The sequence below is a fragment of the Rhipicephalus microplus genome, chromosome 3 (genome assembly GCF_043290135.1).
Source record: "Rhipicephalus microplus isolate Deutch F79 chromosome 3, USDA_Rmic, whole genome shotgun sequence".
NCBI lineage: Eukaryota > Metazoa > Arthropoda > Arachnida > Ixodida > Ixodidae > Rhipicephalus > Rhipicephalus microplus.
The window spans coordinates 10,423,342-10,442,953 of record NC_134702.1 but is presented as its reverse complement, the minus strand read 5'-3'; the positions used below and the strand labels follow the sequence as shown (position 1 = coordinate 10,442,953).

Below are 19,612 nucleotides of genomic sequence, written 5' to 3'. Positions count from 1 at the left end.
ACATGCTCTTTGGTGATGTGCTTCAATCGCTCTTCTTGCCTTGTCTATTATTTCTGTTGCTGCTTGAAATCAAACCGTAACAGCCTGTGCATGCACTGCTGTTTTGCTTCTACTATCATGCTAATGTGCATTCTACGGCCTCTAAGCATCATATTTAACTGCTGAATTTTAACTGCTGAAGTTTTGTTGGTGCATAATGCACACTTCATCTAGTCCTAAATATAGGCTGTGTATGCAGACTGGGGTTTTTTTTTTTGCTGAAGAAACACTGGAATAATTGTCATACTATTTTTTTCTTTCTTCTACGTACGCAAACTAGTTCACCTATCTGTATTGTTTAAGGAACGTTTAGTTTTGCTTGGGGGAGTTTTCAAAGAAGTACAGTCGCAAAAGTATTCTCCATTTCACACTATCGTGGTTAAATGTCAAGCGAGTAATAATATGTTGACTAAACTACTCTAAAGCGTCAGACTTGATTACACTGCTTTTCAGTTAGTCAAGTGTTAAATGCTTCATACATGATGGACGTTTCTAAGCTTGCCACTTAAACCAATACTCAAAACATTGTGATAGCACACAGCACTGACTTAATCACGCCATGATCATGCTGCCAGAAGCTGAACGCATCGGTCACTTAACATGATAATCATGAAAGGGTGAGAGAGGGAGGACCCTTTAAGTTTGCAGCAAGGTGCCAAATAAAGGAATAAAGTAGTTTGAAAGGGCTGACGTTGACGACTCGATAGGTCGGAGCGGATTCATTTCAGCCTCGCACTCTCTCTCTTGCATTTTATAAATGCCCTTCTTGTTGAAATAGAAAGCTAGTTGGAAGTCATCGCTCTTCGCCTCTGTTGTCTCGTCTTTTTCTAATCGTTTTTTGCGCTGTTAACACTTTTTGAAAGGAGCAGAGAAAGGACAATATGAACAGTGTAGAACCACCTATATAGTGACAGTGTCTTTGCGTGGTCTTGGAACAACATTATGGGGTTCACCTGCAAAATGGAGATGATACCATGACATGACAATTTCAATGATTAATGGAACATAATTCACCACTTATGCTGGGTAGGAGTTCAGTCTTCAGTGTGTTGTTTTTTGTTTCATTTTAATTTCTCTTTTCCTTATCCCGAAATTAAAACTACAAATAACATTATACAAATACTACAATACTACAAGTAACAGTCTACAATACTACAAATAACATTCTGTGTGCTTTCCTTACCTTCACGTGATACACATAAAACAAGATGTATCAAGCAGACATTATAACAATTATTTTGATATAACACATTAGTTCACACTGTTCACCTTAGCACGGTGTCCTTAATTCATCGTATTTACTCGCGCAATTAACGCACTTGCATAAAAAACGCACCACCTACATTCATCCCCAGCTGTCCTGCTAACCGACACCTGTCGCCTCCTTGCCCGTTAGATCTCTTTCGGTTTTTATTATTGTGCCGACCTCCGTCGGCCACCTTCGCTCGCTCCCTCCCCCCTCGCCCGCTGTGGCACATTGTATTGTTCTTATTTCTATCTGCACCTAGCACATCCCCTGTCTTTTTAATATTGTTATCAATATTATTATCCGTGTATCATAGTGGCATTCACAAACAGTGCGAGTGTAGAGACATTGAAGCTGATAAGCACACAGTTGGCAAAGGTCACGAAACTGCCTGCACTAACGGACGGTCACTTCCTAAAATACGAAAATTTAAGGCCCAACCACGTGCCCGTGATTGTCGAACAACGACGACATGGTTTGCTGTCGCGAAGGGTCATTCATTGCCATCGTGTCGCAGGTTTTTGGAAAACCAGAAAAAATAGTTTGGCTATTTCGGAACATGGTAGCACCCCCAATTTTTGCCTTAGTTGCAATTTGCTTTTCGTGCTTGCTATCTGCGCGTACTTTAAGGAATGCAAGATATAGGCTACCTTTTCTTCAGTAACCTCTCAACTGAAGAGTGAGACGGAAACTGCATTCTGTCGTTGACCTTGTTATCGATTGTTTGTTTTGGATGCTTAGGTGGTAGCTTGGTGCAATGTCAGTGGCATTGTAGCGGTTGTCGTGCCAGGCTGCCACGAAGTTGGCAAAGTGCATCGTAGCGCACGCTTGTGGGCACCCCTCGAGATCAATGCTGATGCCATTGTTGTGGTTAAATGGTTGCGAGAAAGAAAAGCCACAAGATGCTTTTAGTGAGTGCGCAGGCGGCGCAGCGACAGCTTGCAGAACGTAGTGTCTTCAACAACCTAAGATGAGTAAAGTGCAACAAAGAAGCGGTTTCTAAACTGCCTACACGTATGTCAATTGAGAAAGGATGAACCACCTAACTTTCATTTTTCACATTACCACATTTTTGCTCACCCAGAAAAAGTTTTTGTTAAATGTGCCTCGCATAAAAAATGCACCTGCAACTTTGCTCCGATTTTTTCTAGAAGAAAAATGCTTTCATTACGCGAGTAATTACGGTATATACCAAGCTTTTTACTTCATTTAGAAGTACCAGTGGGGGTCCAACAATGAAACATGAGTATTTTGCCGTGAATATTGTGTGGCAAGCTTTTGTTGCCTGTTGTCATCATAAGCAGCACTATTCCTGTTGTCCATTGCAGGACACAGTGATTTCCAAATTAACTTGTCACGCGTGAGCTGATTCCTTTTTATGCGTGCAGATTTCTTAATTTGATCACCTTACCAAACCCTCCGCTATCATTTACTATAGCTTCTATTTCTCGGTATTCATCCGATTACTCTCACTGCCAGTCCTTCGTGTAATGTGACGAACCTTGGTGCCCCTCTGCCTCTGTACTTTCTTCTCCGCTCTCCCTCCCTTTGTTTCTTGATTGATAGCAACTACATTGACATTCCAAGAGCATTTTTTTATTGCCCTTGCTGTTAGCTCGAGTGGGCATAATACCCACGAAACTTCCTGAAGGGGGATGTTTGGTTAGTGTTAATACCCATGGAGCATCCCTTACCGAGTCTGAATAAACCAGCCCAGATATACATGCTTTTAAAATTTCATATCTAAGTAGTTTCACACAAAGTTTGTAAAAGCATAAGTACCTTCACGATTTGTCTATTGTCTTTTATGCGAAGTAGACACTGAATCAAAAGTTTCATTGTAGCGAGGTTCAAATGTAACCTACATTATACTCTTATATTTGCATGCCCCTTCTCTGTCCCATGTGATTGTGAGCAATGAAATTCTTGCAGTTAAGCTAGGCAAGCAGATTAGTTGTGTCAGATCGAGCTCCGCCCTGCAAACAAGGCAAGCTTTTAAAAGAGCAACAAAGAAACATACAAAGGGATATCAGAAACAAAAACCATAGAAAGAAATAGGCGTGAGTAGCACTTTAAACCTGATGATGACCTTTTTAGAAATTAATTGAAAACAGTTGCTTATTTCTGTTTTTGAACTTATCTTTCTGACAAACTTGCTGTACTTAGTTGCCGAGAAAAACACTAAGCGGCTCAATTTTTTTTCTAATTGATGTGGTCTGGAACAACGGAAAAATGAGCTATTTGGTAACAATTTGTTATAAAATACGGTTAGGCATCACACTGGAACACAAGAGAATAGAACATGTCAACACAAATGCCAACTATCTGCTGAAAGGGTGCATTGCAGCGAAAATGAATTGAGGCCTGGCATGTCGATAGTACTGGAAGTGCAAGCGTGAGCCACCTTTTGATTAATTTACGCAAAGAAGAGATGAACTTTCTGAACAGTTATCTTTCGTGTAGACTCCCGCATACGCCAATTGACTGGATGTACTATGGCCCCTGCAAGTGCGCAGATAAGCCTTTATATCTGCTTTTTTTTTTTCTGCTGCAGTGCATTCTTTCAGTAGGTAGTTGCGTTTGTGTTCTCTTTATTTTATCCATGTTTGCATTCCTTACATTCTTTTATATTTATTTATTTATTTTGCGATACGGCAGGCTATGGCAGGCCCAAGCAAAAGTGAAAGATCAAACAAACATAAAACACAATAAACTAACAAAGAAATCAGGACTACAAATTCATCATGGATGTTTACTGTTTTTGTGTTTTTTAAGCTAGTTCATTCATGATGTATACCATGTTTTTGTGTGACCGCTGTTAAGCTGCCCAGTGTATGAGGTGGCCAGGTTCCCCTCAAGCTGCTCAATGCAGCTTTTTTTGCCTGGTCATCCACGCAACTTTGTTGTTGTGAATAAACAATTCAATTCAATTCAATAATGTGACTAGCAATCAAATAGAAATTCACGATTAAAAGTATATTATGTACCTGTACTTATATAACAAGCTCAAAAAAAAGTAAAAAAAGGAAAGGCCACTGAAACAACAATTGCTTCAGTGCCGCTTGAAAATTTACCTCCTCAAAAATGTATTTAGGGAGGGCATTCCAGTCAGAAATTGTTTGTAGAGAAAAGCTGTATTGAAAGTCCAGTTGTCAAAATGTGGGCTCAGACAAAGGACCCTGTGTTTACGAATGGCTGCATCAAATGTTTTCGTCGCAAGCATTTCATGCAGCCACCTATTGATGTGGCTGCATGTTCTTGCCGCACCAGAGATCTCTGAAACCATGCTCAATCCTGTGCTGCCACGGTGTACGAACCAGGTGCACAGCTAGAAGGGACATCATTCAGTTTTGTAGGGAACAGTGTTGCTGGATGCGTGTAATGAAATAGCAAACCCTATACAGCTGTTGCAAAAGTGCAAAAACTTGCCTTCTTAATGTATGATGTACAGCAATATCACAGTATTTGTTTTTATTGGTTGACAAGGTCTTCCTTCATTGAAGTTTGATATGTACTATAAATTGCAGCTGATACATTACTTTCACCACAGTGGAAGTGCCAATTTCATCATATGTTTGTATTTTTGCGTTTTTTGCGTTCAATAACTTTGCTCTCGGCAAATGTGGCACTTTGGGCTCCTTAAAATCAGATTCATCAGTTCAGTTTGATTTTTAAAAATCCGTAGACAGGGGTTGTGTGCCCGGGGCATTGTTCCGACAAGTGGACTTGTCTTCTTCAAGGCTAGAACTGATTTCAGTTCTTTAACAAAACAAGTCCACTTGTCGAAACGTGGGTTGCAGCACAGAACCCCTGTTTACCTATTATTATCATTATTTTCATTGCAAGCTTCCATCTTTCCCTTCCTGCCGTTTTTTAGATTTCGATTTCACTTGATATTCATTTTTATTCTTGAGTTTCACATCGCCTTGAGTAAATCGGGGTAGTTGTGCAGATTTTTCATGGACATGCAATCAGTATTGACTAACACTGCATGTCCTATTTAAGGGCTAGTGGTGTCCATAGTGTGCCTACAGTGCACCACATAATCGGTGCACTGTACCTAATCGAGAAATATCACTTTCTTACAAGGCCTTCCTTGTTTTTCAGGCGCACTGTCCGTAGTATGCACGGTGATAAGCACGTGTCAGTAAAATCGGAGCCAAAGGACAATCCCAGTTCAGGCGAATCGCAGGAGTGATTTGCTTGCTGCTTGCTGCTTTCTTTACCTTGCCTCTCAACACTTTTTTTTTCTGTTTTCCTTTCCATTATTAACCAAAAACTTCATATTGTGACATTCCTTGCCATGCTCATTGCTTTTCTTTTTTGTGTTCGCTTTGTTGGTCTCTGCAGAAAGCGCATGCTGTCTTGCTAACGAGTAATTCAGTGTTACTGACTCGTTAGCTTACTGCTATCCGTTACTGGTCACAAATTGTGATTTCTCCGGCCTTGGTAATTTATTCTCATGTTACATCCCGCCGCACTCAGTTTTACGTCTCCCATTTATATCATTGCCACTTTCTCATTCACTGCCACAATTCGCCCATTCAATGTACTGTGCGCCAAAGTAGGATTGTCAGTACGTATGATAGCACGGGCTGCTGCTGGGACCACGTGCCATTTGTGGAGAATGCTTGGAAAGGAATATTTTTATATTTTGTTTTATTGTGCACTGGTTGATGAAGTATACACGTAGGAGAAGCTAGGGTCATGCATTTATATGCCGTGAGGTATTTAAATTGATACATACATGTGTTCCGACACTGAATGTAAAATTATTTTAGTGTTGAAGCTTGAAAGAGCATTATGTTGAAGCAACTTCTCTGAAATTTTGCTCACTTTTTTAGATGCTTTACATACTTTTTTTCTGGAAGGAGGCATCAGTAAATCTTATTTTAGGGCTCTGGGGTATGGGGAGTAGCAGAAAAAAGTGTTCTTTGAGGTGCACAGTGCTCACGGATTGAAACGCAACATCATTTTTTGGGGGTAAAACGACTGGTGTGCAAAATTAATGGAGTTGACTACGCCGTGTCGCAATGTATCTGGCCTCATCAGGTATTGTTGGTGCTTATCTACGTGTTTGAGTCGAAATTACTCCGCTGTGATCCATACTGGAGAGGATGGAAACGAAAATATATGCATTCTTTAGCCCTTAATTGTACCACTTCAGTCTGCGAGTACTGTACATGTGGAAGTACCACTCCTCGTTTTCTTTTGCATTAACTTTTTTGAGCTACATCATCGCAATCCTTTCTTGAAGGGCCAATAAACAAGTTCACTGATTCATACAGAGAATTCATACAAGCTGTAGCTACCAAATTTTGTCAATATCACAGTGCTGCATGCTGGGCAGATGCTTCATTTCAAAAAACACTTCCCATGCTCCTGTCCAGTTCGCGTCACTAGCAAAATGGCATAATGCTGCGCATGGCCAAATCGCACAGCACTGACTGGCTTTGCGCAATGCCGATGTTAGTGTAGTCGTGATGATGGGCTACACCTGCCCCTCTGTGCTGCGGAGAAGGTTGGTCAAGCTAAGAAAGGAACCAAAACTAGCCAAAATAGTTGTGTTATTGTCTCAAACTTCATTATTGCACAACTTATTTGCAAAATTCTCACAGCAACATGTTCACATTGTACATGTGTACAGTTACCTCATTACAAATAGGCAACTGCACAGTTGTGTTTATTGGCCCTTTAAAAGGACTGTTGAGCTCATGAACCGGTCATTGTAGAATTTGGAAATTGTCGTTGCTTAGATTTATAGGGACATTTGGGGAGCATGTATTCCTGTTCTTGACCTTTTGTCATTACAAGCTGTTATCGTCTTTTATTTGACGTGTGCCATCAAGTGGAAACATATCAAGTCATCTGACTTGCATGTATGATGTTCTCAACCTCAACACCCGGTCTACCACATGTCAGTCACTGTTCTATAATATTGACAGTTATTAGTTGTTACTACCGTAGAGTCTTATGAGTGCAAATGAACTCAAAATGCCAATGCACTGTTTTTTTTCTCATGCACCGTTATTTTTTTTTCTCCTGTTGAAAATTTATACAAAAAGCAATACATGGCAGGCACAAGTGTTCCTGTTTGCAATCAAGTGTGTATTTATATGAACCTAGAGAGCAAATGTAGTTTGTGGGGTGTTTATGATTGTTTTACACAGTGCTAAAATGAGAGGCCAATTTAGAAAGTAGCAATCAGCTTCTAGACTAGTATATTGGTAAAATTCTTTAGTGTACATTTAGTGGGAATAGCCGGGGGGGAGGCCCAAGTGGGAAGAAACATTTATTAACATTCTTTTAATTGAGGTTGTGAATCTGTGCCTTGTTGGTGTCAAATGTGAGGGCTTACAAAAACCGGACACAAACAACGTTGAAGAATAAAGCGAAGCATTATTCCCAAGTTAATACGTGTGTATTGAGGCCATATTATCTGTTGATCCATTTTGTTTCCTATTCTTTACACACTTTGTTATTAGCTTGTACTTAGCCACCATTGTGTACCAGCCACCAACTAAAGGCAAAAGAAATGCAAGTTACTGTAGATTACTTGAAAATACAGCCTCTGGCATCTTATTTAATCTTTTGTCATTACGTTATCTCTATTGCTGTTGAATCTTCCTTAGGTAGGTGTTGTCTCGAAGGGACCATCAACCAATTAGGCCATATGGTTATATACTTATGGAAATTGAAAAACACTGAGTTATCACAACAGAATTGAGTATTCTTTCTGTAAATTTTTAGGACTTGTATATTCAAAGTTGTAAAAACGTACATCAGGCTGCCTAATGGACAGAGAGGCGTTACTACTGCATGAAGGTAACATTTGGATTGGTGTACACAGTCCACAGTTGTTTAGATGCACTGTAATTTATGTTTATAGATACAGTCTCTATTCAGTTAGGCATCCCCACTTTATTCCATGCTTATTACAATGTAAAAGGGGTTGATGCTGTGAAGTAGTTTGCCTTTGCAACAACTGCTAAAACCTAGAAACCATGTTTACTTGGACACGTGTGTGCACATTATATTGCAGCACACAAAGACCAACTGCTGCTATAATCGTTTTGTCGATAAGGCCCAACTAGTTTCCTGGTGGGTGATCACTATTGGACTCGTGTGCCACTGTGTGCAGCATATGTAGCGGAAAAAAATTCCGATAAAGTTCCATGGCGTTCTTTGCTTACTGTGGCAGTTAAGCTTTCTGTTTCACTAAAGAAAACTGATATGGTATAAATTAGTTGTCGGTCCTTTAAACGATATCAAGACACTAAAGTAAAAGCCAAAGGTGCAGTGTCATCATCCATGATCCCGGTGGGCTTATCATCCATGATTCTGGTGGGCTTGTAGATAATGTTGCACTTCCCAGAAAGTACATCACAGAATGGGCAGTAATTGAAAATTGGAATTTAATATAAACACAGTTATGTACAAAGTATAGTGCAAATTTACATTATTTATTGATAAGATAATCTCTATACTGTCCTGCTTTATTTTTGTATTTTTGCTCTACACTGATGAAACAATTTAAGTTCCTTATTTTTCTTCCACCACTCCTGAATTTCATTGGGGAAGATTGATGCTATTGTTGCGATGTCACTGATTTAATGGGGTCGTGGACAAAAAAATGAAGCAACCTAGTTGTAATTTTTACTGCCTTTAGTAGACATCAAAGCAAGCCGATTCCTAAATATTTCGGTGCAGTATTCCGTATACATTTAAAAACATGTCTTCGAAATTCTGGAATTCTTGCAGTCCTAAAACTGTGATGTCATTGCCTGTTGCCATGGGCACTAGCATGGTGACGTCATCATGAGGCATTTGAAATCATAAACATATCGTTAATATTCACCCATTCTAAAATTATAAATTTATATGGATGCTAGTATATTACAGCAATTTTTTAGCTCACATTAGTGCTCGAAGTCCTGAAGGTGATTACGGTGTAACCCCGCTATAGAAATATGAGAGTTGTCTGAACAGCGTCTGCACCAGTTTTTAGCAGTCTGATAGACGGCGGGTTCGTCTGGGCTTTTGAAAAGTTCAGGGTTCTTCATGTCGGCGCACATAGTCAAGGCTCATTTTGTATAGCAATCAGGCCATATTTGCATGAATTAGCGACAGATAGCACAGTTTGTGCACATGGCGCCTCTACTGATACTGTAGTCGAAATAGTATGATGCTCCGAAGCTCGGTCAACTGTAGCTCAGCAGGCCTCACTGCAATGCAATGTTTTGTCGACGAGAGAGACTCTTGATTGGCTTGGTTAGGTGACGTGAGCTGTAGAGCTGAGGGCAACGTGGGCTGGGGAATTGAAATTGTGCCTTTATAGCTGTAAATGAATGCAGACGATGAAACGAGTCAAGGTATAACATGTAGTTAAAAATTTTAGGCAGACCTTTCACGACCCCATTTAATTAAATGAATTTTGTCCATGTTGGTTTAGTAAGTGTTCTGAAAACATGCTATGTTATTTTTCCGGTTTCCTTACAGCACAGTTTAATTTATCTTTAGCAGTTAAAAAATTATACACATCCCAGCAGACTCTATCAAAAATCGGTAGCATCATTGCAAGCTACTGAGGATAGTGCTTGACTTCATTGCCACTATTTCTTTTCTTTCTTATTGTCTCTTCCGACTTTTTATGTGCAAGAACATTGCTTTTGGCTAGAAATATTTTCTAGCAAGTGAAACACTTTTTGGCAATGCTTCTTTGAGATGGTGTTGCTGAACTATACCTTTTTTGAAGTTTCGACTGTTGGTGTGGCATTTCTGGATAACATGGTAGTGCAAATAAATGAGGAGTCGAGAAAGGCACACGAAGACACACACGCAGCTCTAGCTTTGTGCATGTGTGCACTCTTGTGTAACTATCGTGTCCTGGTTTGTTTGAGCTACTATAGTGTTCGGGGATTACCATTTTTTGTATCGCTTCTGTTCGATATGAGGCCTCCATTCATTCTTTGTAGTCAAGACTGTTGTTCTGCATATATCTCAATGTTTTTACCTGGTTTGTCTTTGACCTGTAGAAACATATAGATGTTACAGATTATTCCCCTTTTTTTTTTAAAAGTTTTTTTGTTATTAGAAGTATTGCGTCAGCTCACAAGAGAAGAAACGATGTCGAAATGAGAATTTCATATTTTTCTTCTATGCAACTTATGAAAGTTTGCACAAGATTTACTGTATGGCCCAGTTCCAAAAGTGACCATGGTAGCAAGCAGCGGCTGTTATGCGAAATTTTCGTGACATGTGTTAAACTTGTGCTGAAACTGAAGGGTGTGCGTACTGTATCTTTACGCTATTGTGTCTGTTGTTCACTCTCTACTCAAACTATGCACCCAGAATGAAGGTATTGTTTTAAGTATTGTGCAAGAGTGTAGAGAGTTCTATTGTTGAGTGCTCAAGCACTTTTTCTTGTTAAAATGTATACATGCTCCGGGAGTGTGATGTGGCAGCATCAGTTGTGGATGCCCGGGAATGTGAATGTTGCCTGTACTTCACTCTTCTGCGTATATGTCAGTGGCCTTTCACTGCCTTGCCTCATTCTGGCAATAGTTCTCTTGAACCTGTGATCTCCTCTGCTATTTTTGTACGTGTTTTTGTGACCAGAAAAAAATAATAAAAACTTTTTGGTTTGTCTTGTTGGTGTTTCCTTTTTTTCTATTTGCTTTTCTTTTCTTTTTTCTCCAACATATTTTATATTGTCCCCTTTCCATGCTACCAAAAGCAGGAAAAAAATTACACTATAAATATCACTTATTCACTACAGCGCTTGCTAAATCATAACTCCACATTTGTGCCAAATTCATACTTAAATGTCTTAACAGCTTAAAATTGTATCATAATAAGTTCGACTTGGGAATCTCTTGCACTGTGCAGCCTTACCTGTCTCATGGGGAAGTTTGTTTCAATGCCTGATAACAGTCCAGCAGCATTCATTTTTGTGGTTGCTAGTGTATGTTTTTGATGCATCAATAGCTGAGTGGACAGCATAGCAAGAGTTCAGCAAAGGCAGCGCTGGATGTCTCGGTTCACTTGTGAGCAGTGCGTGAGCACTGTGGAGATTTACAAGCAACTTGTGGCAGCATGGGGCAAGCAGGCAGCATCCTGATGATCTGGTGAACAAATGGGTGGATGGTTGACCATCAGTCAATGGTGAATTAGACCAGGTCCAGGTGTCCACCAAGAGGGGCAGTTCAACCCAATACTACCCAAGTGGAATGAACAGACCTGCAATGCAAGCACTCACTTTATTGCCCATTTGTTCCCTTTTGTGTATCTTGTTTTTTGCTTTAAATAGACTTCTATATAAGGAGCAGTTGTTAACATACAGGGGCACAGCATAGCACACATTCCATAACAGAACAAAACACAACGTCACGAGGGAATGAAAGGAATTATACAGTCAATTGGTAAAAGGGAAAAGTCTTGGCAGAATGCTTCACATATTAATCATCTGCAAAGGGTATTCAGAAATATTTTGATTGCATGAAAAAATAGTTACTATAATTGAATTTGGGGGGGTATTGTTTTTTGAAGCTTGAAATTGAAAAAGTACAATAACTTTTACAATTTATTTGTATTAATGTCTTGCTTGAGTGCTATGTGGTGTCGCGATTTCAGAGATGTTCAGGAGGCACTGGTTGCTATTTTCGCAAACTGTCAGTGCACGATTGCATTAAGCTAGGCACAAAGCAGGCTTAATTCGATTTTCCAGCTCAAGTGCTTATATCTCAATCCCATCAAAGTCGTCTGGAGTACATTTTATATGTGTTCTGTCGGACGAAACGGTGTGTCTGACCATTCTGTGCATGTTGTTTTCCTAGCATACTACAACCTTATTGGTAGCACTGCCTTTTTCGGTTGCTGTTCTTACAATTGACTGTAAGAAGTGCCTGGACCAATCTTGTGCAGCACAATCGAATGTTTATCACAGAATGCGTCCCAAGGTTGTGCACCAGGAGTTAACCATACACTACCTGAGTGTAGGCACCTTGCATCGAAAAAAATTGTACTTGCAGAAAGGTGAAGAAGACTTGCTTCGTGATAAATATAAAAGAGCTCTTAACATACGAGACGAAGAAAAAAGTGACACATACAGTGCTGCTTGTGTTACTTCTTCCTTTGTGCTGTGGGTAAGCGCTGTTTCTTATCAAGGAATTCTACCAACTCGTCCAATCAGCCTGTCCCTCTCTTTTCAAGACTTGCTCCCCAGCAGGCAAATTACATTGCTTTCCTGGGAAGTTGCATCTCGAAAGTGAATTTTCGTCTACAAACAGATGTGTGGTTACACCTTTGTGTTGTGACACCAAGAACAGTAAGGTACTGATGTGCATACAGTGGACATTCCCAATTGATGAGAGGTAGTTTAGGCAGTTCACTACTGTTCTTATAGTGGAAAGTGTACAACCATTTCATTTCGCTAGTTTTAATATAATCGAGTAAAAAAAAAAAACTTGGAAAATAACGAAAGATCTTATGAAGAAGACAGAATTACACAGCATGCAGTGGAACAAATAAATAGTGGGCTTAGCATTAAAGGGATACTGGCACAAAGTTGAGATTATGTAATTATATTGATTGACATTGCCATATTTTTGTATAGTATGTTTTTTATTTGTATGTCAATGCTTCCGACCCATTCATTTTAGGTAGCGGGAACTAGTCAAGCTGTTTTAATACAGCTTTTACTCCCGCTATCCTTCATGTAGTCTCAAACATGAAAATAAAGATTCACTTCCAAGTTTTGCGACCTAGATAACCTTCAGGATCAATTTCGTTGAGCATTCGTATTTCATCTGCAAAATATCAAGACTGTATAATGAATGGAAGGTAAATTAAATTAATTTTGAAGTTCGCACGAGTGATCGACTCCATCACGCTCTTGACACCCTCAAAAAGGGACCCCCTGTTTCCCTTAGGTTACCTCGCTGCAGCAGGTTACGACATCATAGGCGGTATTTTTCCTTGGTCGCATTTGCTCCAGCAGACTTACTCAGCAGCTGCTTGCGAGTCCATGGCCACTGCACAAGAGCTGAAAGTTTTGTGTTTAATGGCATTACTGTCCCGTTTCCCGTTAGAAAAAACTTCCTGATGCGAACCGTGTGGAAGTGAGTCACAGTTCAGTGTGCTGACATGGTCAAGTGTTGCACTTGCTAGGTGGTGATAGGTGCACCCGGTGGCTTGTCGATTTAAAACCGGAACTGGTTGGTATTAACAAGCCTGAAATTGATGATCTGTTGCATGCTGCAGAAAACGACATGTCGTGTGATGACATACATACTGCCAGGAACAGATTGCAGCAAAATTTTAGTGTCAGTATCCATTTTACAGAGAGCAAGACAGCAGAGTGAATTGGTGCAAAAATGGCTAACCATGAGAAATTAAAGCAACAGATGGTCAATAAGAACATCGTGATTGGAACAGTGAGATGGGAAGCGCAGCCTAAGATGGCAGGAAATTTGTTTATGTGATGAAACAAATATTTGCAGGGAATAAAATACAATTCATTGTTTCAGCACATGGTGGGTTCAAGATCATTGGATGATGCCTTGCTCCACCAATGAACTTGGGATAGGCCGATAACGGCACACAAGTTTCATGTAAACATACACAATATAAATTTTCATGCCCTTTTCATAATTTTATGAAAAACAACAAAATGCTCATGAGAGATAATTACATAATTAGAAAATTTTGGTGCTCTAATGTACTGGCAACTTTTTTTCACGGATAATAAGATTATTGAAAATCATTGCCATTGAAATAAAAATACATGAAATCACACCTGGAAAAAGCTTGTCAGTCAAGCCGTAGCAATTCAGACATATCTCAGATTTAATCACAGAGTGTTCCAGCAGCAGAGGTCACACAAAGTGCTGCAGTGTAGTCTGCTACTGCTTCACCTTTGAGTTATAGTGCAGTGCCTGCATAAACTAACATAAAAAATTGTGCTATATTTTCTATAAATTTCTTTTTTATTTTTGCTGCTAAGTGAGTTGCTCAAAAACGCTTTTGAATCTTCTAAAGTTGCAGCTGACATTAAACTAGAAATCAAGGCAGGATTACTAAAAGTGGGTAAAGGTGAAAAATATGTATTCGATTTATAGTTGCTGCAAAGAAGGTGCAACTTCCTCTTCACCTTCTCTCTTTTTTTTTTCATTGCTTATGTAAGCACTGAAATATAGAAATGTAAAATCACATTCCCGTGGCGAGAATAATGCTTTAAATAATTTTGCTGCACATATGTAGCAGCTGGAAAATAAGATAGAAATGTTGAAACAGAAAAATTGTCTTTGTCATAGTTAATATTTATTTTAACAATTCCTAGAAGTAAGCTTCACTGGAATGTGCAACAATGTTGCACAATTTAGAAAACCTTGCATGGCCATGCTCTTTCTTATTCAGCATTTAATAGAAGATTGCACTGTGTTCACTTGACTAGCGTAAGCATTATGTATCGAAAGAACAACTGTTCCTTGCTGCAGTAGCGCGTGCCTCTCTCTACTGTGCAGGGCCAACCAAGGAAACGGGGATGACTGTTCGCCACCTGTAACATCTGCGAAGGCACTCGTTGACAAACTGGACGCTGCAGCACGTCCTGGCTGGTATGTAGTGAACATATTATAGAAGTATGAGCGAAAAATCGCATAAGTGGAAAAGAAATGACAGGACAGGCAGTGAAAACTTCTCGAATTTTCGTGTTTAAGCCAAAGCCCACAACTTCATGCAATGCTGTTGGGTTCAGTAGCATAATGTCTCACTTTCCACTTTACATGCCATGTTTCCTGCAAACGGAACCCAAAAGTTCCCAAAAAAGCACTTAATAGCAGGATAAACTTTCAAGCAGGCATGGTGTTTAAATTACTTGCTTACTGCGAAATGATTATTTTCCCCCAAACTTTTGTGGTGCCTATCGTGGGTGCATGCTCTCTACATTACGGTTGCTCAACACACTCGGCCAGTCTGTCCTGCTCAAATTATTAAAACAATAGTGGTGAAGTTCTTGAAACAGTTTGCACTGAACTTCAAGCAAAATTCTCAAAGTTGAACGGAGTTGTATCTAGAAGGACATTCAGTATTGGTTGCTGCGGGTTTTGTCATGAAACACTCCATGACAGGATCACCCAACAATTCGTAATTTTTTGTAAAAATAAATGTAGAGAGTCTACAATTGCATTCATGTGTGAAAAGTGGGCTGTAGAAGAATATTTCAGTGCAAAAGAAAACTTGAAAGTCGCTGGCTCTGAACCCTGTCCATCGCCAGCAATCTATTTTGCATTTGGAGTACATGACGGCTTGGGGTGCAGGTAGAGGAGCTGTTGTCTTCTATAAAAGTTTCAGTCACCTCAAGTCGTTTAATTTCAGTGCCAGGCTTAAAAGAACGCTTCAATATCTCGATTCAGCGTGCTGCTGACTATGGAACAATATCATTTGCCAGAATGCAGACACTAGCACAGCAAGCTGCTTGCTACGTCGTGGCTCACAAGTGCTCCAGTGCTATGTGGCTCTCAGGCCATTTGCATGTTTATATTGATTGATTGATTGATATGTGGGGTCTAACGTCCCAAAACTAGCATATGATTATGAGAGACGCTGTATTGGTAGCGGAGTGCTCCGGAAATTTGGACCACCTGGGTTCTTCAACGTGCACCCAAATCTGAGCACATGGGCCTACAGCATTTTTGCCTCCATCGAAAGTGTTGCTGCCACAGTTGGGATTCAATCCCGCGATTTGCAAATCAGCAGCCAAGTAGCCGCCAGACTACCGCGGCTTGGCATTTGCATGCTTATAAAAACATTCAATTATAAATTAAGCGCCGAACCCAACGCTAAAATTTCAACGATTAGTTTGTGAATGCATTATGATTAACCCACATGACACAGATAATGATCGAAAGTGGTTGTCGTGGCCCCTTTGATTATTGTGAGTTTACTTGATCTTGTGCTTGGTTAGCTTTTTACTGCCAAGTAAGCTTTTGCCCTGTCCATTTTATTACCTTTCTAGCAGTTCTACGTCCCCTACCAGTACAGCAAACCAGCTTGCTGGCATGAAAATGGAAGACAGCACTGACATTACATCAGGACCTGGTGCTCTTCAGTGGTGAGTCTTTTAAGCACTATCATATTGAGAATGCACTGTCTTCAGTATTGCTATTTAGTTTAATGTCCTAATGGTGTGCCTCTTGAATAGGTCCAATATTAAGGTGCCCGTTGCAATGGACCCCGGCACTTATGCACCACTGCCGCCTTTTTCTCTGTTTAAAAGGCCAGTAAACAGGCTCAGACAAATGAGCTCGCCAATTCCTACAGCATATCTCAGCGATCACATTTGCCGAATACTACAGCGCTCCACACCACGCAGACCCTCCACCTTTTTCCCTCCATTCAGTGAACAAGGGTGGCAAGTGGCCACGCCAAAATTAGAGATTGGCTAAAATGAATGTTCTAACCCCTGTAACTTCCTTAATATAGCACATATTCACCAATGCTTACAGCAGCATGCTCACATAGCAAAAGTGCACATGTTATTCTTCATTGAAATTTTTGTACCTCGGAGTTGTTTACTGGCCCTTTAATTTACCACAAGCACAATAAATGACAGCACATTCCTCCAGCCTATTGTCTCAGCATATCACATTCGTTACATTCGCAACTAAATTCACAACTAAAGGTATAATTAGGAACTATGGTGGTGGATATCTTAATTGTGATTGCCTTAGTGAGAACTATGAACAAGCACAAGAAAAATGAGAGTAATAATAATTGCTGGAGTTTTACATGTCAAATACGATTATGATGTGAGTAAATAATAAATATTATTAAATATGATGTCAAAGCTACACTTGGGGATTCCAGATTACTGCTGAACACGTGGGGTTTATCAATATACAGCTAAATCCAAGTACACAGCTCATCTTTGCGTTTTGCCCCCACCAAAATGCGGCTGCTGTGTCCAGGAATCTCGTGCCCTCTAGCTTATCAGTGTGACACCTTACATGCCAAGCTATTGTGGTGGGTTGAATAGCGGAAGTGTCAGTGGTGATCATGAATCTTCTGCTCGTGCTGCAAATTCAGGGAGAAAGCTTCTCATAGAGCATTGGAAATGTTCCACATTACCTACCTGGCAGTGCTGGCAGCCTTGCAAAGAGTGAAATATAAAAAAAATCCTAATGATAACTTCAAGGAGAGTCCGCTACTCTGGTGATGGCCGAGAATAGAGTTCAAGAGAAATGGTTGCCAGTGCTAAAAAAAAATGGACAGCATCGAAAAATTCTGCAGCCCTCTCCAATGAGCTAGCAGCTTTTAACCACCCACTCGTTATGCACTTTACATAGTGTAACACAATGTGATCTGGGGTGCAATTCTGTGCTTATGCCTTATAACATTGCATCTGTTGAGGTAACTACTTGCTTGACATGATGTTAGATGGTATTTTCTGGGGTGCAATTCTGTGCTTATGCCTTATAACATTGCATCTGTTGAGGTAACTACTTGCTTCACATGATGTTAGATGGTAGTTTTCCAAAGCAGTTTCAAGCTGGCAAATTGGACAGCATGAGAATGAGGAAAAAAAGTTATATAGTAGAACAGCCTCCGTTCTTCTCTGTTTCATCGTTCTCACGCTGTTGAATTCACCATCATGAACCAAGACCAACTAGCCCAAGTTTCTACACTCATAAACTAAGTTTCAAGCACTAGCATGGTTCTAGTTAAATACTTGACTGCCTCGCACCATACCTAGGTTCGATTCTGGCTGTATTCCCGATTTTTGTGGGACTCCCAATAAGGTCACATAGGTCTTAGTACCGCAGGCCACATTTCTCTAGGCCAACATGTGTTGAGGCACTTAGGGCTTTCTTGTGGTTGTGTTTTTTGTTAGGGATTCTGCTCTTCTAATCGCCAGTTTTGAAGCGGTTTTACACTAATTGTGTCTTTTCTCTCACACACAGCTGGCTTGAGAGCATTGGTCTGCCTACATGCTTTCCTATTCTTCTGGAGAAAGGAATCCGTGACATGAATGGCTTGAAACTGATGAACTTCAAGGTATGATTACTGTGGTAATGTATGCTAAAGCCGTGCATGGGCTGCATTTCCGAGCCTCTGAAAGGGACACTGAAATGGTTTCGATGATTTTTAACTAACACATTGGTCCAGTAGACCAAGTCCTATAGGTCATTTACAGACTGATTGAAGCTCTCTGCGCAAACAGTGCAATTTATTACAATGCTTTAAAGCTACGAATCGCTGCTGCCAAATGCATTTTCAACCTCCCATTCACAGTACAACATTCACTGGAAGCTCTAAGTCACGCATGCTGCTGATATGATTGGGTGCAAAATGCATCGAAGTAAGGTCTGGTAAGATTGACTGGGGTGACGGCACCCATCAGAGCAGATATCAACCACTTTGCGATTCGTCTCCGTTGCCAGACTGCATCCGTGCTGCCGGGTGCACTGGGCTATGGTCTCTGGGGTTGCATACAGCCTGTCGGCGTGCCATCTCAGAGGTCATAACAGCGAAGCTCAAATCGTTGAGTGCACTCATGAGAGCTCTGTGATCGCCAGTGATTTCATCATGTCTCATGAGTTGAGGAGGCAAGGCTGGAAAGAAGGAGGGTATAATACAATTGTCTATAGTAGTCTTCGTATATGGCGTGTCTCTAAATTTGTAGTAAATATGGTTCGATGATGCTGTAGCCTAAACGCTGATAAAACTGCAGAACGCCATTTCAGGGTCCCTTTAAAACTTTTTAGAAACTGTGTGAATTTTCAAAGAGTAAAAACGTACCCATAAGCTATCTTGGTAAACCAATGCAAAAAGTTAGTCAACAAGAAATTATTGATGCCGTGTTATGATAATAACTGCTTATATTCTATTCTTTAAAGACACTGAAGCGACTACGACTCAGGAAGCAGCAGGAAGATGCGCTGTGCAATGCCATACGTGACCTCAGCTATGATGAAGAGGATGAGGAGCTGTTTCCAAGTCAGGTAAGCCTCGGTCACCATGCACAGTCCAGCATGATTTTTCTTAGGTTCACCCGTGTGCCACAACACAAATATGATATGAGGAAAAGAGGGTTTTGCGGAAAAGAGGGTTTTGCGTTTGTTGTGCTTCCTGGACTGCATCTGTGACAGTACACTCAAACCTCATCATAACAAGGTTGTATCCTACATGAAAATAAGTTTGTTTTATTCGAAAATTTGCTATAACGGTTTAATTTTAACATTACATGTTTTCATTTATTTTGTTATAGCCAATATTTTGTTATATCTGGGATTGTTATACTGAGGTTTGAGTGCATATATGCTGAAC

At 40.2% G+C, this 19,612-nt stretch overlaps 1 protein-coding gene across 3 annotated transcripts in view; it reads left to right on the top strand.

The window, feature by feature from the left end:
• Positions 1–19,612, top strand: part of LOC119182654 (uncharacterized) — a 60,159-nt gene that overhangs the window by 37,391 nt on the left and 3,156 nt on the right. For 2 of the 3 annotated variants that reach the window (XM_075888876.1, XM_075888874.1), the window contains exons 12-15: positions 14,809–14,901; positions 16,302–16,397; positions 18,247–18,340; positions 19,183–19,287. In XM_075888876.1, the coding sequence (XP_075744991.1) occupies positions 14,809–14,901; positions 16,302–16,397; positions 18,247–18,340; positions 19,183–19,287 (388 nt within the window). The remainder of the gene's footprint in view (positions 1–14,808; positions 14,902–16,301; positions 16,398–18,246; positions 18,341–19,182; positions 19,288–19,612) is intronic. The other variant, XM_075888875.1, reaches the window with a different exon arrangement.